Source organism: Chionomys nivalis, chromosome 15 (genome assembly GCF_950005125.1).
Source record: "Chionomys nivalis chromosome 15, mChiNiv1.1, whole genome shotgun sequence".
In the NCBI taxonomy this organism is placed as follows: Eukaryota; Metazoa; Chordata; class Mammalia; order Rodentia; family Cricetidae; genus Chionomys; species Chionomys nivalis.
In genome coordinates, this window is record NC_080100.1 from 23952305 (window position 1) to 23966304 (window position 14000).

Here is a 14000-nt window from a genome sequence, read left to right on the forward strand (position 1 = left end):
GGTGAGAAAATAATCTCTGGAGTAATTATTTATGAAACTTCTATCACCAGGTAAGCAAACTGTCTAGCTCATCTAAAACAGAAGCCTAGCTGGGCCTACTGGCGTACCCATGAAGTTCCAGGTACTCTAAAGGTCAAGGCAGGACTGCTAAGTTCAAGGTTTCCCAGTGCCACAGAGTGAATTCAAGGCCAGCTTGAGCAATGCAGTGAGACTGTGACTCAAATGAAAAGTAAAAAGAGAGCTGGACACAGCTCAGTGCAAGAGCATGTGAGGGGCTCCCAGTTCAATGCCCAGCACCCAAATGGAGAAACAGCCTCGAGACAGCACAAAAGGTGCTGGGCAGATCCCCACACTGGCTGTGGGGTACTTGTGGCGGAGACCAAGGACAGTCTATTACGGCCCAAGTGCAGCGTCAGAGCCTAATCAGCACAGAGGGAAAGCATGATCTTGGCAGGATGACCCGTTATTGGAAAAACCTTGGGGAGATGACCACTCAGTTGGACAGTCCAGCTCAGAGTATACTAGAACCCAAGCAGAGGGCACAGAATCACTCTGAGAGGGAACCTCACTGACCAAATTAAGAACACTATGCACATTAAAATAAACTATACTAATGGATTAAAGATCTATGAATCAAAACAGAATGCTGAATCCTTATGATGAATAGAGTATTTGGTAAGAAGTGGTAAGACTTACATAGTAACAGGCAGAATCCATTTGATGCCGTAACTACAATGAACACTATCAAAAACGTGACAGGTGGAAGTCACATGCTACCTAACAGGTAAAATGGGAAGATCTCATGGTGTCTCATGGTGATACTTGTTTTGAGGATGCATAAACAATCACAATAATAATAAACACAATCATAAAGAAGCATCAGATAAATCCAAAATGAGGGACTTTTACAAAAGATCTATCTGTAATGTTCAGTGGAGTCCAGGTCATGGAAGGTGAGCAGCAAATGGTGAACAGGCAACTAAGCACAACAAGTAATTTACAGGCCTCATCATTATATAATATTAAAACTTTAAAAACCTAAACAACTGGGAACATCCAGAAAGCAAACATTAAATGGCTGTGACTCTTTCTATTTTGGCTCTAAGGTTTGTCCTGCTGTTGTAACTCGTTTTGCAGGCTGCTTACACATGTGTGTGCCCATGCAGAGGCCGGGGGACACTGTGTCTTCCTCCATTGCTTTTTGTCTTAGGCTTTGAGATAGCATCTCTCACTGAACTGGAAGATTGTTGCTGGCCATTTTGGCTAGGGTGACTAGCCACCGAGCCACCTGGACTCTAGGTGTCCCTGCCTCCCAGCTCTGGGAGCACAGGCACATTCTAAGTGGGTACTGGGAGCACAGGCACACTCTAAGTGGGTACTGGGGGATCAAACTCAGGTCCTCCCAGCTCTGGGAGCACAGGCATATTCTAAGTGGGTACTGGGAGCACAGGCATATTCTAAGTGGGTACTGGGGGTTCAAACTCAGGTCCTCAAACATGCCCAGAAAGTGCTTTATCCACTGAGCCATCTTAGCAATCTTATTTTGGATTCTTTTCTTTTTTGTTCGTTTTAAGAAATGGTCTCATGGAGACCAGGATAACCTCACACTCCCTATGCAATTAAAGATAATTTTGAACTTGTAATTCTATCTCTACTCCAGACTTCTGGGATTATAGGCCTGCCTGCACCACCATACCTGGTTTTTGTGGTATGGAGACCAGGGCATGGTGTATGTCTGGCAAGCATTTGACCAAGTGAGCTCCATCTCCAGCCCTCAACTCCCAACCCTGTCCCCCAAGCTAACCTGGACAGGGTCTCTTGTCCAAATTAGTCTCAAACTCCTTATAAAGCAAGATAACCTTGAATTTTTAAATCCTTCTGCAATACAGTGGGGGTGGGACTAATATCTTAACAAGCTCAGTTTCTCTCCATGACTCCTTCATGCCTTCAAATTAGGGCCGACTAAAAAACTTACATAGTACAAGTATGGCGGTCAGACAAAGTACATCCTTAACCTTCTATGGACCATAACTTCAGTGTGCTGACTCTGAGGAGACAGAAGATTTGGCCTCAATGCTGCTGCTCCCTTCTTAATCACAGCTGATCCTTCAGCCCCAGCTGACCAGCATCAACTGTCCCAGCAAAGCAAAAATTTCACCTAGGCGGTTCTTAATTCAAAATATCACTTAAAGCTGGGCGGTGGTGGCACATGCCTTTAATCCCAGCACTAGGGAGGCAGAAGCAGGCAGATGTCTGTGAGTTCAAGGCCAGCCTGGTCTATAGAGCGACTTCCAGGATCCAAAGCTAGACAGAGATACCGTGTCTTGAAAAACAAAAACAAACACCCCTCCCCCCCCCAAAAAAATCACTTGAATGACCCCGGTCAGTGTTTCTTCCCTCTACTTCACAAGCCAGGCCTCCATCGTCTGCATTTCTCCAAACATTCTATCCTTCCCACAAAACAGCTACGGAGCTCTGGCACTAATAGCTTCTCCAGCTCAAAATACAAATGCCACCACAATCCTTCCAAAAACACATGGTGAGGTCTGTCACAGCAGGATCCCATGATCTAGGAGCAATTTCCATCTTAGTGAAGGTTTCTACCGCGCAGTAAAACACGATGATCAAAACAACCTGGGGAAGAAAGGGTTTACGTCATCTTATAGCTTGTAGTCCATCAACCAGGCAAGTCAGGGGAGAACAGCAAGACAGGAATGGAGCTGCTGCAGAGGTCACTCAAGAGTGCTGCTTACTGACTTGCTCTGCAGGGCTTGCTCAGCCTGCTTCCTTGTACACCCCAGGACCACCAGCCCAAGGGTGTTTCTACTCACAGAAAGCTGAGTCCTCTCACATCAATCAATCAAGAAAATGCCCCACAGGCTTGGCCACAGTTCCAGTGGGGAGAGGGCAGCATTTTCTCGATGGAGGTTCTTCCCAAATGATTCCAGCTTGTGTTAAACTCACATAAAACTAGCTAAGCAGTGTTCTGAGGAAACCAAAGGTCAGGTGTTCTACATTAAAGATGATTTAACTACACAAGACAACCAAATGCAGTATCTTATCCTGCGCCAGAAAACAAAAACTGCAATAAACAACGTTATTCGATGCTGTTTCCCAAATGTGATGGCTACGTGCTTACATGAAAGAACAATACTAGAGATCCACATTGCACTGAATATGGATGAATATTGTATGAATAAGAACATACAATACACACAACTCATCCTCAAAACATTTGGAAAGCTATTTTAGGTGCTTAATAGTTCCTAAATACTACGTGTATGCACATGGATAAACAGAAGGATAAAGTACGGCAAAACAAAACAACTGGATAATCTAAACAAAAGTACATATTTAATTACATTTTGGGGAAACTTTTAAGTAAAATCATTAAAAGGCAACTGGAAAAAACTGAACAGGACTCAGCAATCATTAGGAGATTAGTCTAATAGACTATACTAGAGACAATAAAATGTTTAGCTTTGGTTTGTGGGATAATTATATTATGGTTTTGTTTAATGTTTCATATCTTACTTCTAGATATGAAAGCGAAACGCTTAAGTATTTATGCCACGGGATTGTTTGGAAATACGTAGACTTAAATTTTACAAGTAAAACATAAAGGATAAAAAGACAGCAAACCACTTCAAGATTTCGGGTTAGAGCCCTACAGGATCATATACAACCTTCCACCATTTAGCAAGCTAAAAGTCACCTCCTGGGACGCAGCAAACATCAATTCTGACGCATACTGCAAAGCCTCTGAAAACACAGATGCTACAGACCAAGCGCCCCACAACAGGAAGGAACTGAGAAAAAAATTCGCTCATACGCGCAAAATACATAACAAAATACATACTCTGTCAAGTCTACGGGGACGGGGGATAGGGTACCTTTATTTCAAACAAATGCGAGAGGGCAATTTCAAGAAAATCATTGAAGTTCTGGTGTCTCTGCCATGGAGGATGCTAGGAAACCGCGTCCATTCCTCGTTGCTCCGTCGGCGGCTGGGGTCAACCCAGGAGTTTCCTCGTGACGGCGTGGCCAGAGTCGCCGAAGGTCCCCCGTGGAGATGTGGGGGGACCCTGCAGCAAGGGCGGCGCCTGAGAGGCCAGGGAAGACCGGAGCGAGAGGGCGGGGGGCCGCGTGGAAAACGGGGGTCCCAATAGTGAGGCGGGACTCGCGGAGACGCAGGGTTTGGAGAGGATTCCCAGGTCGTTACCTCCCGCTGCGGTCTCAGGAGCCTGAGAGAATCCGTGGCCCGGGAGAGAAGGCCGCGCCCGCCACAGCCCAGTCGTGTCCTGGAAACGCCAGGGCGGGAGCGACCCACAGCGCATGCGCCGTGCCACCTAGTGGGCGGGCATCTAGAGGCTCCCAGGCCGCTCTGGCTCGGGGAGTTACCGATGCCAGACTCCCGTTATCGTCTCCCTCCGCCTCTCAAGGGTCCTTTCCCCGCCGGTTCCCGTCCTCTCATCAGCTCGGTACACCCTTCTCCGTCCATCGCTTCCTCACGTGCTAGTCTTTGAGCTCCTGGGCATCTTGTGGAGCTTTGTAAGAAAAGCACCAACCACAGCCACACCGACAGGGTTGGGCTGTCAAGAGCGCTTGTTGCTTTTGCAGAGGACCCTAGTTTGGTTCCCCATCACCTACAGGGTGACTTATAATTCTGAGTGACACCAGTTCCAGGGAAACTGACACTCGCTTCTGGCTTCCGTGGGCACCAGGCACCCTCGTGATGCACATATATCCATGGAAGTGAACCAGTCATACAATGACAAGTTCACAACCAAACCAACCCTAATCCTCCCTAGAGGAGCCCTCCACAGACCTAAAAGAAAGGCGTTGACGCCGTCAATAAACGAGAACACAGAAGTAATAATTTTTTCCTTATGAGAAACGGTGAAGCATTTTTTTCATCTGATTTTATTCTCTTGAAATGCGTCTATTTAGTTCAATTGCCCAATTTCAATGTAATTATTTGTTTTTCTTGCTTTTTTTCCTTTTTATCTTTTTATAGATTCTGAATATTAGTCCTCTGTTATATAAAAAGCTGGTAAATATTCTTGCCTATCCTGTAAGTTATCTCTTAACTTTTGTCTCCTTTGAGATGCAAAAACTTAGTTTTATGTAATTCCACTTGAAATTTTTTTTTAATTTTTGCTTTGTATGCATTTGGAGTCCTATCCAGAAAAATCATTACCTGTAACATTATCTTTTATATATAATAAATAAATAAATCTTATTAAAAAAAAAGAAAAGACAAAAAAACAAAGGAAAATCTTGAAATTAGTATATGTGAGCAATGAGATGTGGGTGCTGGAAACGGAACCCAGGTCCCTGGGGAAAGCAGTGTGCAGTCTTAACTACTGAAATCTCTCCCGTCCTCCAAGTTTATCATTAGTTTTGAAAACTGTTTTGGTCATTCTGTTATTTCTTTTTTCTTTAAAGATTTATCTATTTGTTTAATATATATATTAGTGCTCCGTCTGCATGCATGACATTATGCCAGAAGAGGGCATCAGATCCTACTATAGATAGTTGTGAGCCCCCAGGTGGTTGAGGGGAAGTGAATTCAGAACCTCTGAAAAAGCAGTCAGAGCTTTTCACTGCTGAACTCCAGCCCTGTTATTTCGACATTTTCATTTAACTTTTTACTTTTAAATTTTAACTAAAATATAATATCATTTCCTCTCTTCCTTTTTATTTAAATGTTTATTTATTGTGTATACAGTATCTGTCTACATGTATCCCTGCAGGCCAGAAGAAGGCACCAGATCTCATTATAGATGGCTGTGAGCCACCATGTGATTGCTCGGAATTGAACTCAGGAAGAGCAGTCAGTGCTCTTAAGCTCTGAGCCATCTCTCCAACCTCCTCTCTTCCCATTTATGGTCTTTTTGTTACATATATGCATAAACAAATACAGCCTGCTGAATGTTAGTGTTGCTTGTATGACTGATTTCAGGGCTGACCACTTGGTGTTGGATAATCAACTAGGGAGTTCACCCAGGGGAAAGACGAATTCTCCTGCTGTCAGCATCCCATAGTTGCCTATAGTAGCCTGGGGGTGGGACCTTGTATGATTTCTCCCTTCCATGTTAGCATGTCTATTAGTGTTATCCTTGCTCAGTGGTCTTATTTAGGCAGCCATACTATGGAGGTATCATGGGTATAGCTTCCCTGTCATTTATAGGAGACACAATCTCGCAGCACACTTCCTGGTCTTCTGGTTCTTGGTATCATGCAACTCCATTTTCTGTGATGTTCTCTGAGCCTAAGCTGTGGTTTTCAGTATCTCTGCCACAAAGAGATGCTTCTTTGATGATGGGGAAAAGCTACACTTATTTTGGGGTATTAAGGATAATTTCTGGAATGGACTTGGAAATTAAGCTGGTCTAGCAAAATGGAAGTAATAGGTTCTCCTCAAGATCCGTAACCTCAATGGTCCAAGGCTTGATTTCCTGGTCCAGGTATAATTATCCTCCTGTTAGCTGTTAGCAACAGCCAGGATATGAATTCCAATTGCGCTTCTAGGGATACCTTGCCATGCTGTGCACTGCTGTGGTTCACAGGCATCAGAGCTTGGTAAGATTAGTGATGGCTTCCCTTCTTTGGTACCTTGCATATCTCCTTCTAGTACTAATGAAAGCAAGAGCTTAGGAAAGAAGTTTTCAGGTCAGATCCAGCTCAGTTCTTCTGAGTCTGTGTGAAGTGCAAGCTGTCTTCAGCAATAGGGATGTAGCTTTACCTTCTTCTGAAAGGAACGAAGGGCAAAAGCAATGGCTTACATTGTTTGGGGAGTCTCTTGGGCAGCCTAGATCAACAACTCAGTAGGAAAACTTTCTTCCATTTGTGCTTGTGGGAACACATGTAGAGGTCAAAGGACAACACATAGGAATCAGTTTTCTCTTTTCTACCACATGATCCTGGCAATAAACTCAGGCCATCAGATACCCATAACAGCTGAACCTTCTATATGCATTTTATAATCTGTCAATTTTCATTTTCAAAAAGCCAGCTAAGAATTTGACTAGGAATGTACTTAGTTTGTACATCCATTTGGTAAGAACTAACTTTTTTTTCTCATTCAATTCTTTATAGTACTATAAGGTCATTTTCAGACCATACACATTGAACTTCAGCTAAAATTAATGTTTCTTGGGCTGGAGAGGTGGCTCAGAGAGCACTGGCTGCTCTTGCAGAGGACCTGGGTCCAGTTCCCAGCATCCCCAAGGTGGCTCACAACCATCTGTAACTCCAGTTCCAGGGAATCAATAATTGCATTTTCTGACCTCTGTGACCACCAGATACATGGTACGCAGTCATACAAGTAGGCAACATACTCATGCATATAAAAACAGAATAAACCAACCTAAAAATTGTTTGTGGTATTTTTAGTTTTTATTCACGTACATATTTAGAGACAAGGTCTTGCTATGTTGCCTAGACTGACTTCAAACTGACTCAAACATCTTCAACCTTCTTCCCAAGTGCCTGAGGTATTGGCACACTCCACTCTTAATGAAAAGTTTTTTATTATTTGCTGCTGGTATATAGAAATCCAAATGCTTTCCGCACATCGACTTTATAACCTGGGGATTTTGCTCAACTTAATATAAATAGTTTTGGTTATTTGGCTCCTTTTGTACATTCTGTATTTTTTCATGTGGCCAGTTTTATCCGTGAATGAAGGGATTTGCTTTAGCTTTTCTTTTCTATGTGCACACAGAAGCCAGAGGTCAATTTTAAGGAATATTCTTCCCTAATCACTTTTTCCCCCAAAACAAGGTCTCTCTCAAAACCTGAAGCTCATTTCATTTGCATACAGGGGCTGACCAGTGAGCCCTAGCATCCCTGTCTCTGCTCCTAGCACTATGGTGGGATTACATGTGTGCAGCAATTGTCGTAGCTTTTTATGTGGCTGTTGAGGAGCCAAAGTAAAGTCTTCAAGTCAAGTCACCTTCCCTGCACAGCTTTTCTTATCCCCACAGCCTGCATATCATGCACACATTGACTTTCACCACTATACTAAACAGAAGGGTGGGCAAGGCAAAGACATTCTTATTTTGTTCCCCTCTGCAAAGAAATCATTTTTCTCCATTGTGATTTTAGCTATTTGTTACAGATGTCCTTTATTAGGCTAAGTATTATTAATTTTATTCAGTCAGCTAAGAATTTGATTATGCATCTTGGGGTGGTCTTCTATATCCAGCTCTGGAATACATTTCTTGGATCTTAAGGTTTACAGTTTTCATCAAAACATGTGAAGTGGTGATGCAGGCAGATCTTGTGTGTCTGGCATCTTGTTCTGGGCAAAAGTACTTAATTCTGGTTTCATTTCTGGTGAGACTTGTAAATCCAAGACTGAGTCCACAACTAGAGATGGGTAAATACAAGCACTTCATAGACCTTTTTCTGTTGCACTTCCAAGTTAGAGCTAACACAATCACACTACCCATACTCTTCCAGGAGGTACGGGACAAACTAACAGCAAAGAGACAAAAAATAAAGATGAAAAGTACAGATCGCAGACCGTAGGCCATGGGGGATTATATGAGTAATCCCTTTGAATTAGAGACCTGAAAATTCTGAGATCTAGATCTAAACACAAGGAAAGTCAGACATTAGGTTTTTACTTTTGCTGGTCGATTCATTCTTGCTAAAACAAGCTCCATATTTTTGTTACTTTGTTAATAACCTAATCCTATCATCTCTTATAAGAATAAAAAATGAAATAATGGATCTTTTGTCAATATGGAAAAAAGTGAGAAAAATGTCTAACATAAAAGACAACTTAGACAGACGGAAGGCTTCTGATCACACCTGAATAAACCCTCAAATTTTATTTAAATTGCTTTTATTGAGGTATACATTTTTCTCCACTCCCCTCCTGTCCTGTCTCCTCCCCTTCTACCCTCTCCCATGTACATTAGATCTATGTCTCTCTTAAGGTCCTCTTTGTTGTCTAGTTTCTCTGGGATTGTAAATTGTAGGCTGGTTTTCCTTTGCTTTATGTCTAAAAGTCACATATGATATTTTTCCTTATGGGTCTGGGTTACCTCACTCAATATGATATTTTCTAGCTCCTTCCATTTGCCCACAAATTTCAAGATGAAATTTTTTTCACTGAGTAGTATAGCCACATTGACACCCAAAGGGGCTATACCAGCTTGCATTCCCACCAGTAAGGCAAAAGTATTCTCTTTTCCCTACAACCTGTCCAGCATAAGTTGTCATCAGTGTTTTTGATCTTGGTCATTCTTACAGGTGTAAGATGGAATCTCAGAGTTGTTTTGCATTTCTTTGATGACTAAGGATGTTGAACATTTCCTTAAATGTCTTTCAGTCATTTTAGATTCCACTGTTGAGAGTTCTGTTTAGGTCTGTACTCCATTTTTTTTTATTGGATTATGTGTTCTTTTGGTGACCAATTTCTTGAGTTCTTTGTATATTTTGGAGATGTGGGGTTAGTGAAGATCTTTTCCCATTCTATAGGCTGTCGTTTTGTCTTGTTGACTGTATCCTTTGCTTTACAGAAGCTTTTCAGTTTCAGGAGGTCCCCCCATTTATTGTTTCTCTCAGTGTCTGTGCTGCTGAGATTATATTTAGGAAGTGGTCTCCTGTGCCAATGTGTTCAAGAGTACTTCCCACTTTCTCTTCTATAAGGTTCAGTGTAGGTGACTTTGTGTTGAGGTCTTTGATCCATTTGGACTTGAGTTTTGTGCATGGTGATAAATGTGGGTCTATTTTCATTCTTTTACATGTTGACATCCTGTTAGGCCAGCACCATTTGTTGAATATGCTTTCTTTTTTCCATTTGATATTCTTTTTGCTTCTTTGTCAAAAATCACGTGTTCATAGGTGTGTGGATTAATATCTGTATTCAGTTTAGTTCCATTGGCTGTCCTGTTTTTATGCCAATACCAGGCTGTTTTCAGTACTGTAGCTCTGTAGAGTTTGAAGTCAGGGATTGTGATGCCTCCAGAAGTTCTTTTATTGTACAGGATTGTTTTGGCTATCCTGGGTTTTTTGCTTTTCCATAGGAAGTTCAGTATGGTGCTTTTGAAGTCTGCGAAAAATTTTGCTGGGATTTTGATGGGCATTACATTGATTCTGCAAATTGCTTTTGGTAAGATCGCCATTTTCACTATGTAATTTCTAGCTACCTAAGAGCATGGAAGATCTTCCATTTTCTGGTGTCTTCTTCAATTTCTTTCTTGAAATATTTAAAGTTCTTGTCATACAGTTCTTCCACTTGTTTGGTTAGTTACTCCAAGATATTTTATGCTATTTGTGGCTATTGTGAAGGGTCTCAAAATGTACTATAAAAATAAAGGGCACAGTGTTCCGATATCTGTCAATTCCATACTTTTTGACATTGTATCCTGCAGATTTACAAAAAGGTACTGTGAATATGTGTGTATAGTCATCTCTATACATTTCTCTCCATATATTTTTGGGGATAGGATTTCACCATTGAGGCAAAGCAGGCCTTGAACTTGAGTCCTTCCATCTAAGACTCCTGAGCGTGGTAATTATGCAAGTGCCGCCTTGCCCAGATGAGTGAGTATATGCAACACATACATTAATGTGTTAATATGTAATTACACTTAAAACATAACTGGAGGCCGGGCGGTGGTGGCGCACGCCTTTAATCCAAGCACTCAAGAGGCAGAGGCAGGCGGATCTCTGTGAGTTCGAGGCCAGCCTGGTCTACAAGAGCTAGTTCCAGGACTGGAACCAAAAAAGCTACGGAGAAAAACCCTGTCTCGAAAATAAAAAAAAAAAAAACAAAAACAAAAACATAACTGGAGATAGTGGCATGTATTTCTAGCAGAAATGGATTCACATTAAAGTATTTAAACAAGATCTTCATTTAAAATAAGCATGACAGAATTTTAAATGCTGAAGTCATCAATACATCCAATGCAGTCATTTTATAGCCCAAAGAAGTTAAACTTAAGAGAATGAAAGCTGAAAATATGAGGTAGTGATATCCAATTCGTGGTATTTTGATCTTTTATGAAATACACATTCAAACACTGTAAGTGAAAGGAAAGTTGAATTCTAAAGAAAAAAATGTGGACAAGGAAACCTACAATCTAGGAAAACATAAAAGTAGTTATAGAAATATATTCAAGATATATTACAAACCTGTCGGACTTACAATAGTGACAGCCAACAGAAGTTAACAGTTCAGTTGCATAAATCAAATGGAAGCTGGATATGGTGGCATGTGCTTGGATTCCCAGTGCTTGGAAGATTGAGGCAGGAGGATCAGAGTATGTCTACAGCCAGCCTGGGGTACATAGTGAGACCCTGCCAACAAGGGGGTTTGGGAGCTAGGTGCCTCCCCAGCATGTAAGGAACCCTGAGTTTACTGCCCAGCACCACAAAAATGAGCATGATGAAGCATGTGTATAGTCTTAGCACTCAGGTCGTGGAGGGTGGAGGATCAGAAATTCAAGATCACTCTAGGCAATTACAGAGTCTGAAACTGGCCAAGGCTATGTGAGACTTTGTTAAAACAAACAAACAAAAAAACTAAATACACAATAAAATAAACCTAAGAGAGTGGATAGGAGTTTTCCTTTTTTCTTGCCTTGTGAGCCTTAGTCATTCTTACTCTTTCCTTTTGTCAATTGATAATAAATACTTTGGAACTCTTAGTTTAGCAATTCTAACATGTTAAAATTAATTCAGCGTCGGAGGGCATGGTTTCTGTGGCACAGCACTTACTTGCTTGGGATGAAGACCCTGGATTCAACACAACACAACACTATTCTGTTTTCTTTCTTTTTCTTTTTCTTTTTTCTTTTTTGGGAGACGGTTTCTCTGTTTTAACAGTCCTAGCTAACCTGGAACTTACTCCGTAGACCTGGCTGGCCTTGAACTCTCCCAAGTGCTCGCATTATAGGTATATGCCACCACCACCTGGCCTTCAACCCAGCACTATTAAAAAAAAGTTAAAAACTAGATTACTAGCAATTTAGGTTTATCCACTATGTCTTAGGTAAAACTTGTGTTGTGGTCATTGGTAAGAAAGGGGTTGGAAAAATCCAATCAGAGAGGGAACTTAATAATAATAATAACAACAACAATATAAGCTACAGAAAACAGTAAGATCTACAGTTGCTTTCGATATGACATGAAGGGCCAAAACCACAACGATAGGCATTTATGTCCAAGTAAATCTGATACAAGACCTAGGAATTTAATTTGTAACAAATTCCAGGATGCTGCTGCTGTCTTGAAGCATATACAATTTGAGAGTGAGGGTTCTCAGAAAACAATAATCAATGTACAACTGTGGCTAACCTGTAACTCAATATGTAGACCAGGCTAGCCTTTAAATCAAGGGTTCCCCCTGCCTTTGCCTCTCAAGGGCTGTGATTAAAGGCATGCACCACCACAGCTGGCTGATCATGTAGGTTTTAGATACAACAGTGTTACAAATTTATCAAACATGCTCAAACAATTCTGTATATACATACATACATACATACATATCCAGCACACATATATACACATATATAAAAAATGTATACATAAAAAAATCGAATGTACATATTTATGGTGAATGGAAAAGAAAGGAGAGAGAACCTAAAGGGTTATTTATAGTGGATACAATTAATGGTTCAGAATATTTTCTAAAAATTAACTTTTAAAAAATGCGTATTTAAGGACTATTACAGAATCCAATGCTATGGGAACCGATTCAGTCTATAAGGTGTTTGGCTTTTTTGTTTGTTTGTTTTGAGACAAGGCTTTACTATGTAGCCCTAGCTAGCCTGGAACTTGGTGTGAGTTCCAGAAATCTGCCTGCCATTGTCTCCACAAGTGCCGGATTTAAAGTGTGTCACCATACCTGGCATAGCCTAGAAGTTCTAATACTGGATAAAACTGGAAACAAATAAGATAAATTCAAAATTGTTGCCAGTAGTAAAATTTAAAATAACATTATCTTTGTTTGTCAGAATCATATATAATCTTATTTCAGTTTTTTTGCAAATTGATGTGTTTGTGTGTGGTGCTGGGAATTGAATCTAGGACATTTTACATACCACACAAACATTCTATTACTAAACTACATACCTGGACCCAACTAAACAAAAATAAGACAAAACAAAACAAAACAAAAACAGTCATAAAAAATAATTCATCTGGCAAATGTACTATTTGTAGTAGCTAATAATAATCACTTATTAAAAACAAATTTCTATCAAAATTCTTAGATATACAACACCTGATTTCTGGACCCAGCTGAGTTTTTATTTTACAGACCAAAATGGAAGAAAGAAAATCTACTACAGTAATTAGTGAAGTCGTTCCAACTTTGCTTGAAGAGATTTAAAATTCCCAGTGATGGTTTGTACTGCCACTGAAGAACTCATTGACTGGAGCTCAACCAGGTAACCACAAACAGCATCCAGGCAGAGATTTGTAAATCTTCTCCTGTAAAGGGAAAGATATCAGGTCATACATTTACTTTTTTCAGTGATTTTATCCATTTAGTTTGATATGTATGAGAGCTTTGCCGGCATCTGTAGCTGTCCAGTACCCTTGGGAGGCTGGAAGAGGGCATCAGAAACACTGCAATATTGTTATAAGTGCTGGAACTTATACTCAGGACCTCCACAAAAGCACAAAGTGCCTTAACCACTGAGCCCTTGATTCAGACCCTCAACCATTATTACTTACCCATTTCCTTCAAAGGGCTGTTTCAGACAAGTTTTGATTAACTTTCTTATAGTCCCATTGAAAAGCAAGAATTAGATTACAGAGTATATGGTAAGTAGCAGGAAATGGGGGAACTCGGGTGGAGTTCCCCTTTAGAATCACCATTTTCAATTTGAGGATTAGTTGAGGAGTTATTAATATTATTTAACTTTTTATTTAATTTTTATTACTATTATTTAAAATTATTTAAAATTTTTCAGCTTTTAAAAAGACTTTTCTTTGAAATCATACCACAAAGACAGAATAGGAAACTCTTGATC

The 14000-nt window shown here is 40.6% G+C and overlaps 2 protein-coding genes across 7 annotated transcripts in view; both read right to left on the minus strand.

Moving 5' to 3' along the window:
- The window catches only part of Cplane1 (ciliogenesis and planar polarity effector complex subunit 1), a 91849-nt gene extending 87558 nt beyond the window's left edge, over positions 1–4291 (minus strand). For all 6 annotated transcript variants that reach the window (XR_009058351.1, XM_057789468.1, XM_057789469.1 and 3 more), the window contains exon 1: positions 3894–4291. The gene's annotated coding sequence lies outside the window, so the exon portion shown is untranslated. The remainder of the gene's footprint in view (positions 1–3893) is intronic.
- Positions 4292–10826: 6535 nt separating this feature from the next.
- Nup155 (nucleoporin 155) overlaps positions 10827–14000 on the minus strand; it is a 51499-nt gene continuing 48325 nt past the window's right edge. The window contains exon 35 of the mRNA XM_057789904.1: positions 10827–13455. Within this exon, the coding sequence (XP_057645887.1) occupies positions 13317–13455 (139 nt within the window). The 3' untranslated portion in view covers positions 10827–13316. The remainder of the gene's footprint in view (positions 13456–14000) is intronic.